Raw genomic sequence first — 17,250 nt, 5'->3', positions numbered from 1 at the left:
GGGCCCCGGTTGGGGCTCCGGTTAGGGACCCGGTTGGGGCCCACGTTTGGGGGCCCGGTTGGGGGCCCCGGTTGGGGGCCCCGGTTTTTTTTTTTTTTTTTTTTTTTTTAAATAACGCACACACTCAACATAGCCCCGCACTAGGGAAACCCTGTGTCGCGGGTGCCATGGACACACATATAGACAACCACAAATTACACCCAAACTCACGAGAGAAATAAATGTAGGCCATACAAACATTTCTCCCGACCCGGGAATCGAACCTGGGACCTCTGCGTGGCAGTCCGGCATGGTAACCGTTCGGCCACGGAGGCAGTTGGGGTTGGGGGCCCGGTTGGGTGACCCGTTTGTAGGACCGCGTTGGGGGCCCGTTTGTGGGGCCCGGTTGGGGCCCCCCGGTTGGGGGCCCCCGTTTGGGGCCCAGTTGTGAACCACGGTTTGGGGGCCCTGGTTGGGGGCCCGGTTGGGGGCCCCGGATGGGGGGCCCGGTTCGGATCCATCAGGCCCCATAACTGGCCCCTAACCGGGCCCCCCAACCGGGCCACCCAACCGGGGGCCCCAAGCGGGTCCCCAACCGGGGCCCCCACCGGGCCCCCAACCGGGCCCCCCAACCCTGCCCCCAGCAGGCCCCCAACAGGCCCCCACAACCAATGCCCTAACTCACCCCCATATGCCCTATAAATTTATCATAATTGTCAGTTTTAATTGTTAATTGTTAATCAAAAACATTGAAAAGATTGAAAATTGATTAATTGTTAATTGTAGATATTTGCGATTAACGATTGATCAATTGTTAGTTGCGAGAACCGCAATTAACAATTGATTAATTGTTAATTGCGGTTCTCGCAACTAACAATTGATCAATCGTTAATTGCTGTTTCGCAATTAACAATTAATCAATTGTAAATCTTTAATTGCCAGAACAATTAAATTTTGCCCAACACTGAGTGTAGGTAGTGCAGGTATAGTATGAACAATGGAATATTTTTTTACAATAAATAAAAAACGGCTACATCGTTTCTGACTATCGATTAGGTAGGACCACAACCATAGTTGGGTCGCGTCAGTTTAAGAAAATAAGGTTAACAATTCACGGAGTGGTTTCTATCCGCGCCCGACGGTGCTGCGGGACAGCGGTTTTATTGCAATACTCACGACACTGCAAGTTTATGTGACCACGTAGCCGCCGCGGTTGCGGGCACGAAACCGCTCGATTGCTGAACGGACCGCAAACTTAGTGGGAGATAATCGCAAATCGCGCGGTTAATACGAAAGAAATAAAACGCGAGAGAAAAAAAAGGAATAAAACGCGCCGTGAAATTTGCTACTAATTTTATATTCATAACTACTTGGTACTTGGTGCAACGGACTGGTATCCGCAACTCGACGACAAAGCGCGTATTTTGCGTGTGGACATACTTAACTATCACATTCTACGCGGAGAAAGACGCGGGTGAAAACCGCTCCGTGAGTTGTTAGTCTAACGAAAAATGAGTTTCAGCGCCATATAACGTGTAATAGTTAGCTATTATATACTAGTAGCATTTTTACTAAAACGCCACCTGATGGTGAATGGTTGAACCAGGATGAAAAAAAATACTGAAATATTGCAATAAAACTCTTACTCAAGTGACAGTAAGTTTCATTTTGTTAAAATTTAAAATTGTGTTAAGTCGTTTTCATTTTTAAAGCCCTAACCAATCAAAATCGTTAACTTACAGTAGTAGAGTTAAAGTTTGAATTGCACACAAGTTAAAAAGTGGCGACAGCGGGATCCGATCTTACATAGCGTCATTACATGTCTCCTCTTTTTCCTATATCTATGGTGGCGGTAGTTCAAAAAATATAATGCGGGTGCATGAAGATTCCACCATAGAGATGAGGATGTTAACACCGCATCACCAGTCAGCTCTTGACCACGGCCAGTGCAACCTGGCTGAAACGTCGGGAACTAGGTAGGAGAGAAGAATACTTATTTGTATGTGAACGCGTTTATTCCCGTTTCCAAATGTTAGTACAATGCAACGCGAAAGTTGAAAATATAATATAAATAAATCATATGATTACTTATCAAAATGTTTAACGTTTAAGGTTTAATAATTTATCATATAAAAATTATGAAATTTGCAGGTTGCCAGTTTTTATAAAATTTTAAATAGTCATGTAATTGTTGGCGACAGTTTTATCGATAGATTGTGAAAAAAGGTAAAATTTTGGCAAAAATATCTGAATTGTGAATGTTATGACGTCTTAATTATTACTAAATGCGTTATTGCCTTCTTTATTCTTATTTTAACAGTTGGCCTACTAGTATCCAATTCGATTTTTATTCATATACATTTTAATAAGAACAGGCGGATTTGATTACCTATATTGAACTAAAATGAAAAACTTTAAAATACGTCTTCTTATATTTTTAATAGACATAATTCTAAATACAATGTATATGTACGTATGAAGTTACAAAAAAATATAATTCAAGTGAACCTGTGCCGAGTAATTGGATGAATAATGGGTCGAGGATGACTCAAATTATACAAGTTCAGCTATTTATTCCATAAGCGTGAACAACATTCAGTTGATAGTCAATATAATATTTATCGTCGGCAAACACAAGCTGTTCGCAAGCGGGCAACACTTTTGCTCAATGAACTGCCATTTCACTCTGTCCTCAAAAAAGACAGATTTTAGAATTTCTTCTTTCCGCCTACCCAACTAATAAAATAGAACCTTGTTTAACTGATAAAATAGAACTACATTATCTGTTAATGTATGTCATTTTTATATCTCCGAGCAGTTTCAAATCCATCTGGTTGGCATTGATAGATGTAATAACTCGTGGTAGGGTATTCTGACCATGCAGAACCCTCCAGGATGGGCACCACCGTCATCTTTTGTCGTCGTCGTCAGTCGTGCGCCTGGTAGTATGTAACAGTTGGAGTGCCACGAACCTGAGACTAAGGTGACAAGTTCCAGGTGCCAAGTTTTACCAGCACCCTAACCCTTCAAAACCAAAACGCCGTAATGCTCATATTGCTCGCTTGGTGGTAGAAATAGATATGCTACTTCAGTGGCACCACTTGTAAATGTAACGTAATCACAGGCAGCGAAGATTTAACACCTTATGTCCTATGCAACGATATCTATGTACTAGCTAGCGTACTATATGCGACTCTCGACAAATGTTCCACTCACACAGTGTTCCACAGTTTGTGGTGCCGGCGCAACACTTCACTTCACTTCACAAGATATCGGACAGATGAGGTCCTCTTTGGAAAGTAATTTACATCGGTGTGAACAATGCGAAAACAATTTTGCTAAGTGTGTGAACATAAATTTAAAAAGTTTAAAATTTATCACATTGATTTGGTAAGTAATATTCTGGTTTTTGATTATATTAGCCGCGAAACTTGTTTCCATTGTTGTTAAATAGTCCATTCTCAACAGGTATAGACTGTCGTATCTGTCCATGGTCTGTGTTATTCTTTGACTATCATTTGAAATTTCTAATCGTTTTATGCATTATTACATTGCGTGAGCACGTGCTTTGGAACATATAGTTCCTGTGAATGTTCCTGTCTATAGTAGATTTAAGTCTTGATCTCATGGCCGACAAGCATTTGTAATATTAAGGTATTTCTTTAGTATTTCAAATGTCTTCCTACAAGGAGGTCCATTTAACTGATTGCCGATTTGAATACTACAAAACAAAAACAGGTTGTACTTACTTGTCAATAATTTTCTGAATGAGGTAAGCGTCGTCGCTTGTCCAAGTGCCCGTTTTTGGTTGACAGTTGGCTAGTGAGCAGTTGATGGCGAGAGGGTACGGTGAGTGGACACGTGCTGGTGGTAACAAACGGAGCCTGTGGAGAACACAGAACACTAAATACATTACATGTGCTTAGAGTGCATTATGGTCGTGTCAATTATCTCACGCAAAACCTCGAAAATCGTGGAAAAATGCCTTATTTAAGTCTTAATTTATACAGGGTGTAACAGAAAGGTGTGGTCATATTTGAAGGTCGGATTCAGTTAATGGTATGAAACTAGTTAGCAAAGTTGTTTTAGTACACACTACGTTATTTATGGAAATTTCGCCATGAACAGTTTCGATCAGCTGATGTCATTTAACGAAAATAAATAGTCACATCACATCTCTATTGAGTATCATAATACAACCAAATTACGTAACTTGAAAAAATTGTGAAATTCAGGCATGTTATTGTAAATGATAAAGTACTTAATGCCATATTCTTATTACTATGTTATAATTTACTAAATTTATTATTATTTTATTCATGTAATATGCGTGTGAACATTTAATGAAAAATAAATATTATCGATTACTTTGCCAAAATACACTACTTCATAATAAAACTATTATTTAAAACTTAGTACATAATAACGTAATATGGTTTCGTTAACTTCATATCTTCAAACATACAAAATACACAAATTTCCATTTAATATCCATTAATAAAACTAATGTCCTCTAAAAACACATATTTAAAGTTATCTCTTTTCTTTTTACCATATCATATGTAATAATACGCATTCATCTATTGTATTTTAATGAATGAAATTTGTCTCTTTCTATCCGCCGGTACTGTTCTAACGCATGGCGGCTAGCGAATCGGTATGTTTCTTCTAATGCATGACGCAATATGACGCAATCATCCGACTAATACTTCGCACCCTTACAATGAAAGTGACCCAAATCAAAAAATTTAAAAATGAGTTTATACCCTAAAACCATCTTAAAAAAATATTTTGTTACATTAGTCACACTGTGGTGAAGATGAAATTGTGCAATTAAAGCTCGAATAGCACTGATTCATAAAGGTCCCTTTCATTTTGTTCTTTCAGTTTAAAAATTCTACTCCCGCGTCGAGATATTAACGCCGCATTTATTGTTGAATCTGCATTTGCAAAGACAACACGCTGCCACTGACGGATTAGCATTTGAGCCATTTTCGTTCCGAAAATCATATTCAACAATCACTAGTAGCAGTAGAGCTCCTTGTGAGTTCGTCCAGGGTAGTACTGCCACTTTACCGTGTTACAGTTTTGAAGGGTAAGGGTGCTGGTGAAATTACAGGCACATGGGACTTGTCCACTATGTCTCAGAGAGATGGACGCCGTAGCAGTAACCTTCGAGCGGCAGTGCTACTGTTATGGACATGCGTAATGCTTTCCACCGGGTACACGACTTGTTCGACCCGTCGCTTAATATTTAAAAAAATATATATTTTTTTATTAACTTACTTTTTAAAGGGACTGACTTTTTTGTTTCGTGGACTTTCTTCTTTTTTAATTGTGAAATAGGGATCACAAAACAATATCAAGGGTTATGACATCTTGCTTAGCTGATGAACATTAAAAAGACTTAATTCTTAATACGTTAAATGATAACAAAAAATCGTTAAAAAAAGACCTATCGGCGACTAGTTTTTGTAAATTATGTTTTTAAATTGTTGAACATTAAAATGATCAGAAACAATTTTCAGTTGTAAAGTTCCATTTTTCCTCATTATTTTCAAAGACTAATAAGGCCATCACCTTTAGTACTTCAAGAGTAATAAATAAAATAATATGAAAATGTCACAACTTGAATCTTATTTTGCGTATTCCCAAAAAGTTGAAATTTTGTATTGGGACACTTTCATCGTAAAGGTGCAACCTGAAGGTCGGCAAACGTCAAGAAATTAGTTTTGATCGTTGACCACGAATTAATTATTGTAATTTTCATCACTTGCTTGGAAATGAAAATATCGTGAGAAAACTTGGATTTCGGAGATAATTGCCGAAATCTTCAAAGATGCGAGAATGTCAAGTTTCCAACCAGTACTTACTATGCAAGTGTAGTGGACTAAACCTTGTGCAAAAAATAGTACTTTACTAACTTACATACGTCTATTGCTGAGCGCACGTTTCTAACAACAGGCTTACGCTTAATTTGACTTATCTACACACGACAACTTTCTGTGTATGGGTTTATTACATGGTGAAATTGAAATAATTAATATCCGTTGAACCTATTAAGGTTCTTGCTTCCTAATAATATCTACTCATCTAAAGAAATATTTTAGAATAGTTTAAATTAGCAATAGTGTAAAACCATAAAAAATCTTACCTAAATAAACAAAGTATCAAGATTAGTCGCCTTGCGTACGCGATACGTATCGTAGCGAAGTTGCAAGCCTTTGGCGGCAACTTTAGCGGCAAAAATATCACCTTTGATTTTCGCCGCCAGCATTTGATTTTATACATCGTGATGTGGAGTAGTGGTTAATGTTAGACTCGTTTCGGAGGTCGTGGATTCGATTCTCATAGTTGACTGGCTCTATGGTGTAGTTGTTAGAGCGTTAGGTTTTCTTTTTGGATGTCATAGATTTGATTCCCATAGTCGACTGCCTCCATAGTCTAGTGGTTAGAGCGTTAGGCTTTCTTTTCGGAAGTCGTGGATTTGATTCCCATAGTCGACTGCCTGTATGGTGTAGTGGTTAGAGTGTTAGGCTTTCGTTTCGGCGGTCGTGGATTTGATTCCCATAGTCGACTGCCTCCATGGTGTAGTGGTTAGTGTTAGGCTTTGTTTTCGGAGGTCGTGGATTTGATTCCTATAGTCGATTGCCTCCATGGTGTAGTGGTTAGAGTGTTAGGCTTTCGTTTCGGAGGTCGTGGATTTGATTCCTATAGTCGACTGCCTCCATGGTGTAGTGGTTAGTGTGTTAGGCTTTCGTTTCGGACGTCGTGGGTTTCCGATGGGTGACTGCCTCCTTAGTGCAGTATATCCGTAATCACCCAGTCAGTTCTTGCGTTGTGTGGAAGTGGTACGGGTGAACAAAGGCGTATGCAGTGCAACGTTGAAGGTCGTAGATACGTAGGATATAGGTATTCGTTTAATGTGTATGTAATGATGTAATTTGTATCATGAGAAGGGTCTTATTTTAAAAGGATGGTAATAATTTTAATTTCATCCTGTATGTACATTATGAAAACGTTACCCTATATTCCAAAATTTGCGTTTCAGTCGGCGTCCTTTGATGTGCCGCCGCCGCTGAGGCAGAGGCACTATTTTTTTATTTTTTGTAACAGTCTGTAATTGCCGTTTGCGTTGTGAGGACTAAATAGGTGTCATCGTTTTGTTTGTGTCTCGTTTTTGTGTTTATTTAAACTATGTCACGCTTAAGCAATAGTGATTACTATGAGATGATGTTGTGCGTAGGCGCAGCCGATGGGAGCTTGCGCCAGCCTCGCCAAATTTATTGGGCAAAGTTTGTTGATGGCGTCCCAGAAAATCGACGTCGACCATTTCCTACTCTGGAATGCTTCAGGAAGATGGTTATGAGACTTCATAATAGTGGATCGTTCCGTGGTTCCAGTTCTGAAGGCCGGCCGAGTTCACGAGACCCAGAATTCGAGGCAGATGTTTTGGAACATTTTCTCGGCAATCCAAAGACAAGTACTCGTCGTGCTGCGGCAGCCTTTGGTGGTGTGAACCATATGAGTGTGTGGCGTGTGCTACGGGATGATGGCCAGCACCCATACCATTTTCAAAGAACGCAGGAGCTGTTACAAGCGGACTATGATCCACGTTCCGTTACGTTTACGACCGCGACCAGATTGGGAGGTCTCCCGACTTCGCTTCGTCGGTACTGTGGACAGACGAGGCGTCATTTACGCGTGCGGGCATTATCAATATGCATAATGAACATTTTTGGACTCATTTGAATCCCCGCGTATCAAGGGAATCAAATTTTTAACACCAGTGGCGGATTAACGTGTGGTCTGGTATAATAGGTTGTGCCGTCATCGGTCCAGTGTTTTTGCCGGCAAGTCTGAATGGGGCCAATTATTTAAGATTCCTAACAGAAGACTTGGATGACGTTCTGATGGCCCTGCCAGTGACACAATACGTGAGACTCGTGATGGAACACAGGATGACTTTCCAGCACGATGGACCACCCGCACATTTTGCTCGAAATGTACGTTCCCATCTGAACGACCGTTTCCCGCAGTGGATTGGGCGGGGAGGTCCTGTACCCTGGCCAGCGCGGTCCCCAGACTTGACACCGCTCGATATTTTTTATGGGATCATATAAAAAATATTGTTTATGCGGAGTCCTGTGAAAGCGCAGAAGAAATGAGGCAGCGGATCGAAATGGCATTTAGTCAAATCACTCGGCAGATGCTTCAAAGAGTAGAGCAGTCTCTGTACCGACACACGGACATATGCATATTGCATGGAGGTCGGCATTTTGAACCTTACCTGTAAATGTGTGAAATGTGCCAGCAGTGCGTGCAGTGATTGTGCTTATTATTCAAAATTATCGTAAACAAGTCAATATTTCGTACATTGTACAATTACAATTCGTAGGAAATTCATTAAAACGTGTATGAATTGAACAGTAGGTAAGTACCAATTAAAAAAGTATCCACTATTGTAAAATTGTCGTAAATAAATGTATTAATACTAAACTATGTAAAATGTGTATACGATGAAGGCGTGCGTAACTACGGGCTTAATAAGTAAATAAATATTCTTTAAATTGTATGTAAATAAATACGTACGCGTACCTAGGTATGGCATAAAATAATATTGTTAGAAATGATTCGATTTTTCTAGGTATTTAAAGATTTTGTTACTTAATATTAACGTATTATCAACATATTCAAATCATGTTTTTACAATGGCATTTCAATTGTAGTCAGCTGTTCTTTCGCCCCGCCTTGCGGCCGCCCAGGTTTCATGAATGAATTTGTGAAGTCGTAGTAACGTAACTAGCAATAGAGTTGTGACGCAGTGGTTGTTTCGGACAATCACTATTTATACAAACATAATTAAACTTATATCAACATTAAAAGTCACTTATTTTTATTTGATATTTTGCACACAGGGTCTAAATCAAGTGTACATTTGGGTCCTTTAATATGACCACACCTTTCTGTTACACCCGGTATAATTTTAATAAATTTTCCATTTCCCGTTTATCGTAATAGATTTTTTGTTATAAGAAACGAAAGTAAACCACAGCAACAAGGTAGAATTCTTTTTGAAAAACGTTAATGATTCGTCATTTCATAGTCTTTCAACTATTGCCGTTAGACGGTAGAACATTGAATGAAATTTCATATCAAAACGTCGTAACTTGCAATAGTAAGTATTAATTAGACTTTCAACGATATGCCAACTGGGTAAAGTAAATAACGCACACACTCAACATTGCCCCGTACTAGGGAAACCCTGTATCGCGGGTGCCATGGACACACACATAGACAACGACAAATTACACCCAAACTCGCGAGCAAAATAAATGTAGGCCATACAAATATTTCTCCCGGGTTGGGAATCGAACCTGCGACTTCTGCGTGGCAGTCGGGCGTGGAAACCGTTCGGCCACAGAGCACTGTGATTCCCCCATAGGCCATAAATCAAAAAAAATCATTGGCTTATCCCGGTTAGATCAACTCACTAAGTTAGTAACTAGTTAACAAGCTTCCAAAAACTATAAATATCAATGTAATTAGGTCACGTTATCATTCACTTTTGTGCATCGGAAGTGAGCGCATCGCGAGACTAATTATCACCACGTGTGAGTCATCGAAACTTAATCACTTTGTTTTTGAGTGTCACTATTCCAAATCAAGTGTTTACGTGTTGTGAAAGCATGGAGATCCAAGAGCATGGTATGTACTTTTATTATCAATTTTTTTTAATTTTTTTTTATGCATATTTTTTTTATATAATTTTTTTATTGAAGGCAGTTTTTTGGTGAAAATTTTTGGCATAACTTAATTTCCTTTAGACCTACAACTTTTGGCTGCGCTGAGCTGCACCTGAGGTATATGGTTTTTGAATAAGGAGTATGTCCTTATTAAGAGCTATAAGTTTCATTTGCATCTTGCTGCCTCTTCTTGGCTTAAAGGGGTGTCAAAGTATGCATGTCCATAGTATTGAATTTTTAATTTTTTTTTAAGTTCAGCTTTCATATTGTTTTAGGTACATTTTTCAAATGTTCTGTATCGAGGATGACAATTTTTGATATTTGGCACTCTAAAGTGGGTAATCCAAATGAAAAAATGCAACACGTCCTGAGCACTTTGACCGAAACATCATCCCTTTCTGACGACATCGAAAATATTGATTTAGAGACTTTAAGCCTTAAAATTAAGAATATTTGTAAACGAATTTCCCACTACTGGGCAAAGTCGAATCGTACTAGATCTAAATTCTTAGAAAAATATTCAGATTGGCTGCATGTCGTTGAAAATATTGATGTACAGCGAACTGAGTTACGTGTATCTCAGAGCTTTGACGAAGTTAAACCATCAACTTCTTCATCGCATGGCCGTCCGAGAATTAACTTTGACGACACCAGTAAACGTACAAAAAGGAGAAGATTGGCTAGTTTGTCTAACCAAGACCCTTCTCTTGTACAGTCATTGCTCAATGCGTCCGATAGCTTGTCTTGTCCTGAAATCGATTCTAGTGAAGTTTTATCGCTCATTGTTGAAGCTCAGTTAACTCGACATCAATATATATTAGTAAAGAAATTTATAGACAATAAGTTTTCAAAAACCATTTTCCCATCTTACCAAAGTGTCGTGGAATCTAAAAAACACTGTTATCCTTCAGATATTACTGTTACAGAATCATCCGCCGAAGTCGAACTTCAAAGTTTATTAGATCATACTGCCAATCGGATTCTCAAGTCTCAAAAAGATGTTTTGGATAGTGTACCTAATGAGTCTCTAGATAAGATATCTTTGATAGGGAAATGGGGTTTCGATGGCAGTACAGGGCATTCAGAATATAAACAGTGTTTTTCTGACTCCACTCTTGAAGACAGTAGCCTGTTTGTTACTTCGTATGTGCCACTTCAGCTTGTTTTGACAACAGATAACAAAGAAAATTCAGTAGTTTTGTGGAAAAATCCTCGTCCTTCATCAACTCGATACTGTCGTCCTATACGCCTCCGATATTTGAAGGAATCGACTGCAGTGTCAGTTGAGGAAGAAGCTCATTTTAAAGATAAAATAAGGAACTTGCAGCCTACTGTTTTCAAGGAAGAAGATCGCGAATATCGCATTACTCATTGTTTGCAACTTACTATGGTAGATGGTAAAGTGTGTAATGCACTTAGTGGTGTTTCTTCATCAAAATGTTTTATTTGTAACGCCTTGCCCAGTGAAATGAACAAAATTGACGAATGTTTAAATAAGGAAGTCGATGAGAGTAAATATGAATTTGGTTTATCACCTCTTCACGCGTTAATACGTTTTTTTGAATATTTTGTTCATGTCGCGTACAAGTTAGATGTTAGGAAATGGCAAGCTAGGTCCGCTAATGACAAAATGCTTGTTGCTGCAAAAAAATCATATGTTCAGACTCAATTTAGAGAAAGATTAGGGCTTATAGTGGATAAGCCTAAAAGTGGCGGAAGCGGAACATCAAACGATGGTAATACAGCCAGGCGGTTTTTCTCGAATTCAGAAATTTCCGCTGAAATTACTGGGATCAAGAAGGATCTCCTAGATCGTTGCTGGATCATCCTTCAATGTTTAAATTCGGGATATAATATTAATAAGACGAACTTCGAAGAGTTCGCTTTAGAGACGGCTCGGCAGTTAGTTGCCGAGTATCCGTGGTATAACATGCCTGCTTCCGTTCACAAAGTTCTAATTCATGGTGCTAATGTTATAGATTACGGTTTGTTGTCAATCGGAGAGTTGTCTGAAGAAGCAGCTGAAGCGACTAACAAATACATCAAGTCTTTTAGAAAAAATCATACGCGTAAAATGAGTCGCATTGTGACCAACACAGATTTAGTAAATAGGCTGCTTCTTCATTCAGATCCCTTCATAACAGGTCTACGAAAGTTACCTGTTAAAAAAAAAGGTGTACTGTCAAAAGCTGTATTAGACTTGTTATGTATTTAAAGTTAATATTGTTGAGATTTAATGTATTTTGGTATAATTTGTGTTTTGTTTGTATTTTGTAAAATGAACTTTTTTATGTATTTTTATTGTTTTAATTTATTCATTTGTGGTTATTGTTAATACAAATAATCATTATTTACACAGTTTTACCATTAAAAGTCGCAGTATAAAATGTTTTAGATACATCGTCTAAAAACAAAATTACTGCGAGACATTTTTACACCTAAATATTGTCAAATATTTTTTAAAATGTATAATTTTATTAATTTACGTTTACCTAATCATATTTTAACGTAATAAAATAAAAAAATAATAATAATTTCGGAGTTACGTATTTATGACCGCCTTAGTATGGAGCGTGAATCACCGTGCAGAGGCAGTTATAAGGGTAAAGTTTAAATTATATTAACAGTCCTGAATTTGTTACATATTTCAAAATTTGAAACTACGACCATCATTTATCAAGTAATCAGTGTTTAACATAAATATGATCGTGTGAGTTTTGGCGACGACGGTTCTGATAGTAATCGAGGCTTGGTTCTTCTATTGTCTTTTACTTCCGTGGTGCGGAACATTGAGTATTACAAATGTGACGAATTATACTAAAAATAATCTACGACGATCCCTGTGTAGGTTCATAAAAATCTAACCTTGTGTGTTAAAACGTAACCTTGTAAAAAAGTGCACTAATTTATGTATTTAATAAACTATTTTTATAAGTCTAACTTTGCTTCATTCACGATGAATTAGCTTTTAAATTTGTATTGAATTGACGTTCAATTATTTTCGTGAAATTACTCCAATAGTTTGTAATAATTATTAATACAAATATCGAACTATTAAAATATCGAAATATTAAAGTAAAAATAACACCAAATTAATGTTTATTTGTGAGATATGAACAAAAAACATATTTTTTCAAAACTCATTAATTTTTTACGACAACGTGCAAAGGTTACTCCATTACACTACACTTGCTAAGGGATGAGGTATCGATAAAAAGTTTTTCCATAATTTAATGAAAAAATGTGTCGTGCTAGTCATTGCTAAATAATGAATATTAATCATATTAAAAATAATTGATATTGTAGGGGACCTATCATTAGTCATACGGTAGCATGTTTTGTGCCTTGTAAGCGGATTCCTTAGTACCGAGATGGTCGCCTGACCATCTCAGTCGCCTCCCGCTCTTGCTAGCTCATGTGCGTATTTTATGTGTTAAATATAGCACCTGACTTATTTAACAATTGTATGGTTTGGTTAAAGAAAGGTAAGACTGGAAAAAGCGGGAAAATTAAAAAAAAATCGTTTGGGGGGTCGTTTTCAGATAACATCCAAAAATGTGTCCCTTTCAATAACTTTTTTGTTATTACATGAATGCTAAACATTATTTACTTAATATGATTGCTTGATTGTTTAGTCTGTGTTACACACATAAAAGGACTACTTTACTACGTCACAGTAATAAATAAAAATTAAAAAAGTGATCAATTTCTCATTCATGGGAACCGGTTCCACGTCGCCCTAATTTTAAGAAACGAAGTAAAAAAATTAAACACTCGTAGAAATGGCAATATTTCCCGTTCAGGATAAACTCTAATAACTTACACGTCGAATACATACCGTAACTTTCCAATTTATTATAAACAAACATGTTTTCTTGGGGATACAAAATGTGTCAATTTGTCTTCATTAGTGTCAATTCAACTAAAAGCCTCCTAATAACAAAAGTTTCGCATACCGCATCACCTTCACCTTTCGCACACGTGAGAAGGGGCTCCTATCGGATTGGAGTGTACACAGTGAAGTAACCTGTGCATCTCCGCTTTAGCAAAAAATCGACTTAAATACTAATTTCAGCGCTAGTGACTAATTCGTTCTCGGGTTGTTCTTCGAAATAAATTATTTTTGTTAAGTTTTCATATATTTTTTAGAACCTTTATGTAAGCTATTTTTATCAAGCTAAATGCAATGTAAGCATACTCTAAAAGATTATTTTATGAAAGGCACGTATTAATTTTCATTATTCTTCGTAATATTTGTAAATTTCTAATTATTCACGTTGATACTAATGACACCACGCACTGAGAATGACTTTAGCTTGTATAATAATGACGCCGTGTTGCAGACAATGATCTAAAATCTTTCATTTTTGGGTATTTAACAATAAAAAAACATTTAAGTAATCAAAATATTTATTAAGTATATTATATAATATTTATTTATTAAACAAAGGATTCAAAGTAAATGACAATCTTAAATTATTAGCGTGAGGCGATAAATACGTAACTGTGAAGCTAAGTAGGTACTTAGATATTTCTTAAAAACAAACTGTCACACTCAAATAACTTAATCATCTAGCTAATAAAGGACTCAGTCTCGTATTATAGAACGTCTACCAAGACTCAAGCGTTACTTAAAAATAGTTTCAACCAATCAACTGGTTTGAATCTAATTTTAAGTAATGCTTGAGTATTAATCAAATAAAAAAAAAATAGTTTCAAGAAATCAACTGGCTTGGATCTACTTTTAAGTAATTCTTGAGTACTGATGAAATAAAAAAAATAGTTTCAACCAATCAACTGGCTTGAATCTAGTTTTAAGTAATGCTTTAGTATTGAGCTATGTTCTGTAATACGGGATTTAGTTTTTCTTTGGTAATAGTAATTTGGTAATTATTTTAAAAAATCACAGATTAACTTCTTCAATTAAGGACATAATTATTAAGAGAGTTCCACATATTTTAGCTACGTGATGTATATCTCTTAAAAATATTCATATCTGCATCCGCATTGCGTCCTCATCCCCGTAATATCCTTGATCTACACACAGGATAGACAAATATTAAGTTTCAAATAGTATACTTTTACTTACAATTTTAGGATTCAAAAGATTTCACGCAAAAAATATCACGTATTATCATCTTAATTCCAATCGCAATTATTATCAACTAAATTGGAATAATCAAAATGGGTCAATTTTCACTGAAGCTGAGTCTTATTAGTGACATCAATAAGAACATTAGAAATAATCTGAATTTTGTTTTGATTTTGAGATTTACGCTTAGTGTTTGCCAGGGGAGTTACACAAGAATCAAGATCGTCGTTCTGATTTCTAAAGGACTTATTATTGATATAACCCAGATGCTTACCATGGGAGCAAATTTCACCAGCATCACATAGGAAGCAACTCATATTTCTCATAGTGATTTTAGGTCTGAACGCGTCCCAAAGAACCTGATGTACAGAAAGGGTGCCCCTGAATGGTTTCAACTGCTCAGGAATCAATCTCTCCCTCTGAATTATGTCTTGCTCTGAAACTCTTTGAATTATAATATTTTCTAATCTTGATTCCATGATTTTGTAAAACTCATCAAAATTTCCAACATCTGAACCAAAATGCACCATTTGATCTGCTACTCTTTTTATTGTACCACCAACGCCATCAGGAGCACCCTTTCCGTGCCCAGCTTCAGAATAATTCCAGGTTATTCTAGTTATATTACTGTGTTGGGACGACAATTGACTGATAATATAAAACATATATTTATTCCGGTGTTGCGATGACGGCGAATCGGATAAGTGCCGACAATGATGTAGCATAGAATGACGAGTTGAGGAAAAAACCTGTATGGACTTGTCTGTGAGCATTAAAAAACCGTTATGATTAGACTAAATGAATTCATTTGCCACTGGCTATTGAATAAAATACAAACGAAAATATTACGTATGTGCATTTAAGGAGTTTAGGTTGAAACACAAATGATATTTTTAATGACAAAATGTGAAGAACTATAAAAAATTACTTACAGCTCTCAGACCCGCACGTGCTCGTTCACCAATAGGTCTCCGCCGACTGAAGGCCCCTCCCGCACACCCGGGAAGGTGTATTAAAGATGCGTTCGAAAATGCGTCGTTCAATAATAAGATTTAACAACGTTACTGCGACAAATGACGTTTTTCTTGTAGCAATAATTTGAATTGAAGTTTAAGTTAACCATGCAAAGTATTTGAAGAGGTTTTTATTTTAAACGAAGGTTAATTTATTAAACTTTCATTCATAAAATTTTTAGAATGTATAAGTATTTAATAAATTATTTGTGAACAAATGTTGTGTTAAGAGACGTCATAGGAATAGGAGTAAAATGACGTTTAGCGACATTTTTGATTTTTTTTTCATAAATTAAACCAAAGATGTATTTTTTAAACTGGGTAACATGTAAAATAATGGTAAATATATATAAAAAGCTTATTAATTGTGTCATGAAATTTTAGTATATTAAAATAATTGACCGGAAGACGTTTTTTGCCCCTTTTGAAGAACAACCCTCTCATTCATGTAAAGCAATCTATCTAAATGAGTATTAAGTAATAGTTTCATAAACTTTATTGTACATCAATTAGACAAAGAGAACTTTAAAATCCATGCACTTTTATAACGGTCTTTTTACAGACTTGACAATTAAAAATGTATCCAAATATCATTATTGTCGCTCTTATTCTTGTCTACTTTTAAGTCAAATAGTTACTGTAAGCCAAACATTTACTTGAAATATAACAATTAGATGGTGATAGTGGTGGTGGTGATGGTGATGAGGATGATGATGGTGGTGATGATGACGATGATGATTGTAGTGATGATGACGATGCTTGTGATGATGATGTGAATGGTAATGATAATGGTGATCATGATGATAATGTTGATGGTGATGATGATGATATATTGATGTACAACAAAAAGTTTATATGACTTTAACAAACTACTTATTTAGATTAATTTATTAATTACATATAGATAGATAGATGGTCTTACACGGATGAGAAGAATTTTGATACAAGAAGTTATATTAAAATATTTGTTACATGTTAAATTTTTTTGTGGACGACAAAATGTGTGTTGTATTAATAATTTATCATTACTGTGCCGTTTTTCTCATTTATGTTTATGAGAAAATCATTCGTGTTACTGCAATCTCATTCGTGTGACCTAAAATATCGTTTTTTGTTAATTTAACTTATTTATAATGATTGACATTGCTTGAACTTATTTGTACGTTTATGACCTTAAAACCAAAAGAAAAAAGGGTTTTACAAAAATCACTCAAAACGTGCAATTGAAACTCGGAAAGTGAAATTCACTCATGGTATCACGGAAAAAATAATTTAGATACAAGTATAATATGGGAATCATTTAGGCATGTCAACTGGGTGAAGTTGTTGGTGGAGTCCTATATATACCCGAAGGCTCAGTAATGACATAATTTAGAAAGGAATAAAAAATACCTAAAATATCAAATGGCCAATTCTATAT

General features: G+C 36.4%; 1 protein-coding gene across 1 annotated transcript in view; it reads right to left on the bottom strand.

Moving 5' to 3' along the window:
• LOC113237740 (RING finger protein 17) overlaps nt 1-17,250 on the bottom strand; it is a 67,573-nt gene that overhangs the window by 32,451 nt on the left and 17,872 nt on the right. Inside the window, exon 14 of the mRNA XM_026474326.1 lies at nt 3,729-3,863. Within this exon, the coding sequence (XP_026330111.1) occupies nt 3,729-3,863 (135 nt within the window). The remainder of the gene's footprint in view (nt 1-3,728; nt 3,864-17,250) is intronic.

Source organism: Hyposmocoma kahamanoa, unplaced genomic scaffold, assembly GCF_003589595.1.
Source record: "Hyposmocoma kahamanoa isolate Upper Pololo Valley unplaced genomic scaffold, ASM358959v1 94, whole genome shotgun sequence".
In the NCBI taxonomy this organism is placed as follows: Eukaryota; Metazoa; Arthropoda; class Insecta; order Lepidoptera; family Cosmopterigidae; genus Hyposmocoma; species Hyposmocoma kahamanoa.
Note: the sequence above shows the minus strand (reverse complement) of the source record. Positions and strands in the feature narration are given on the sequence as shown.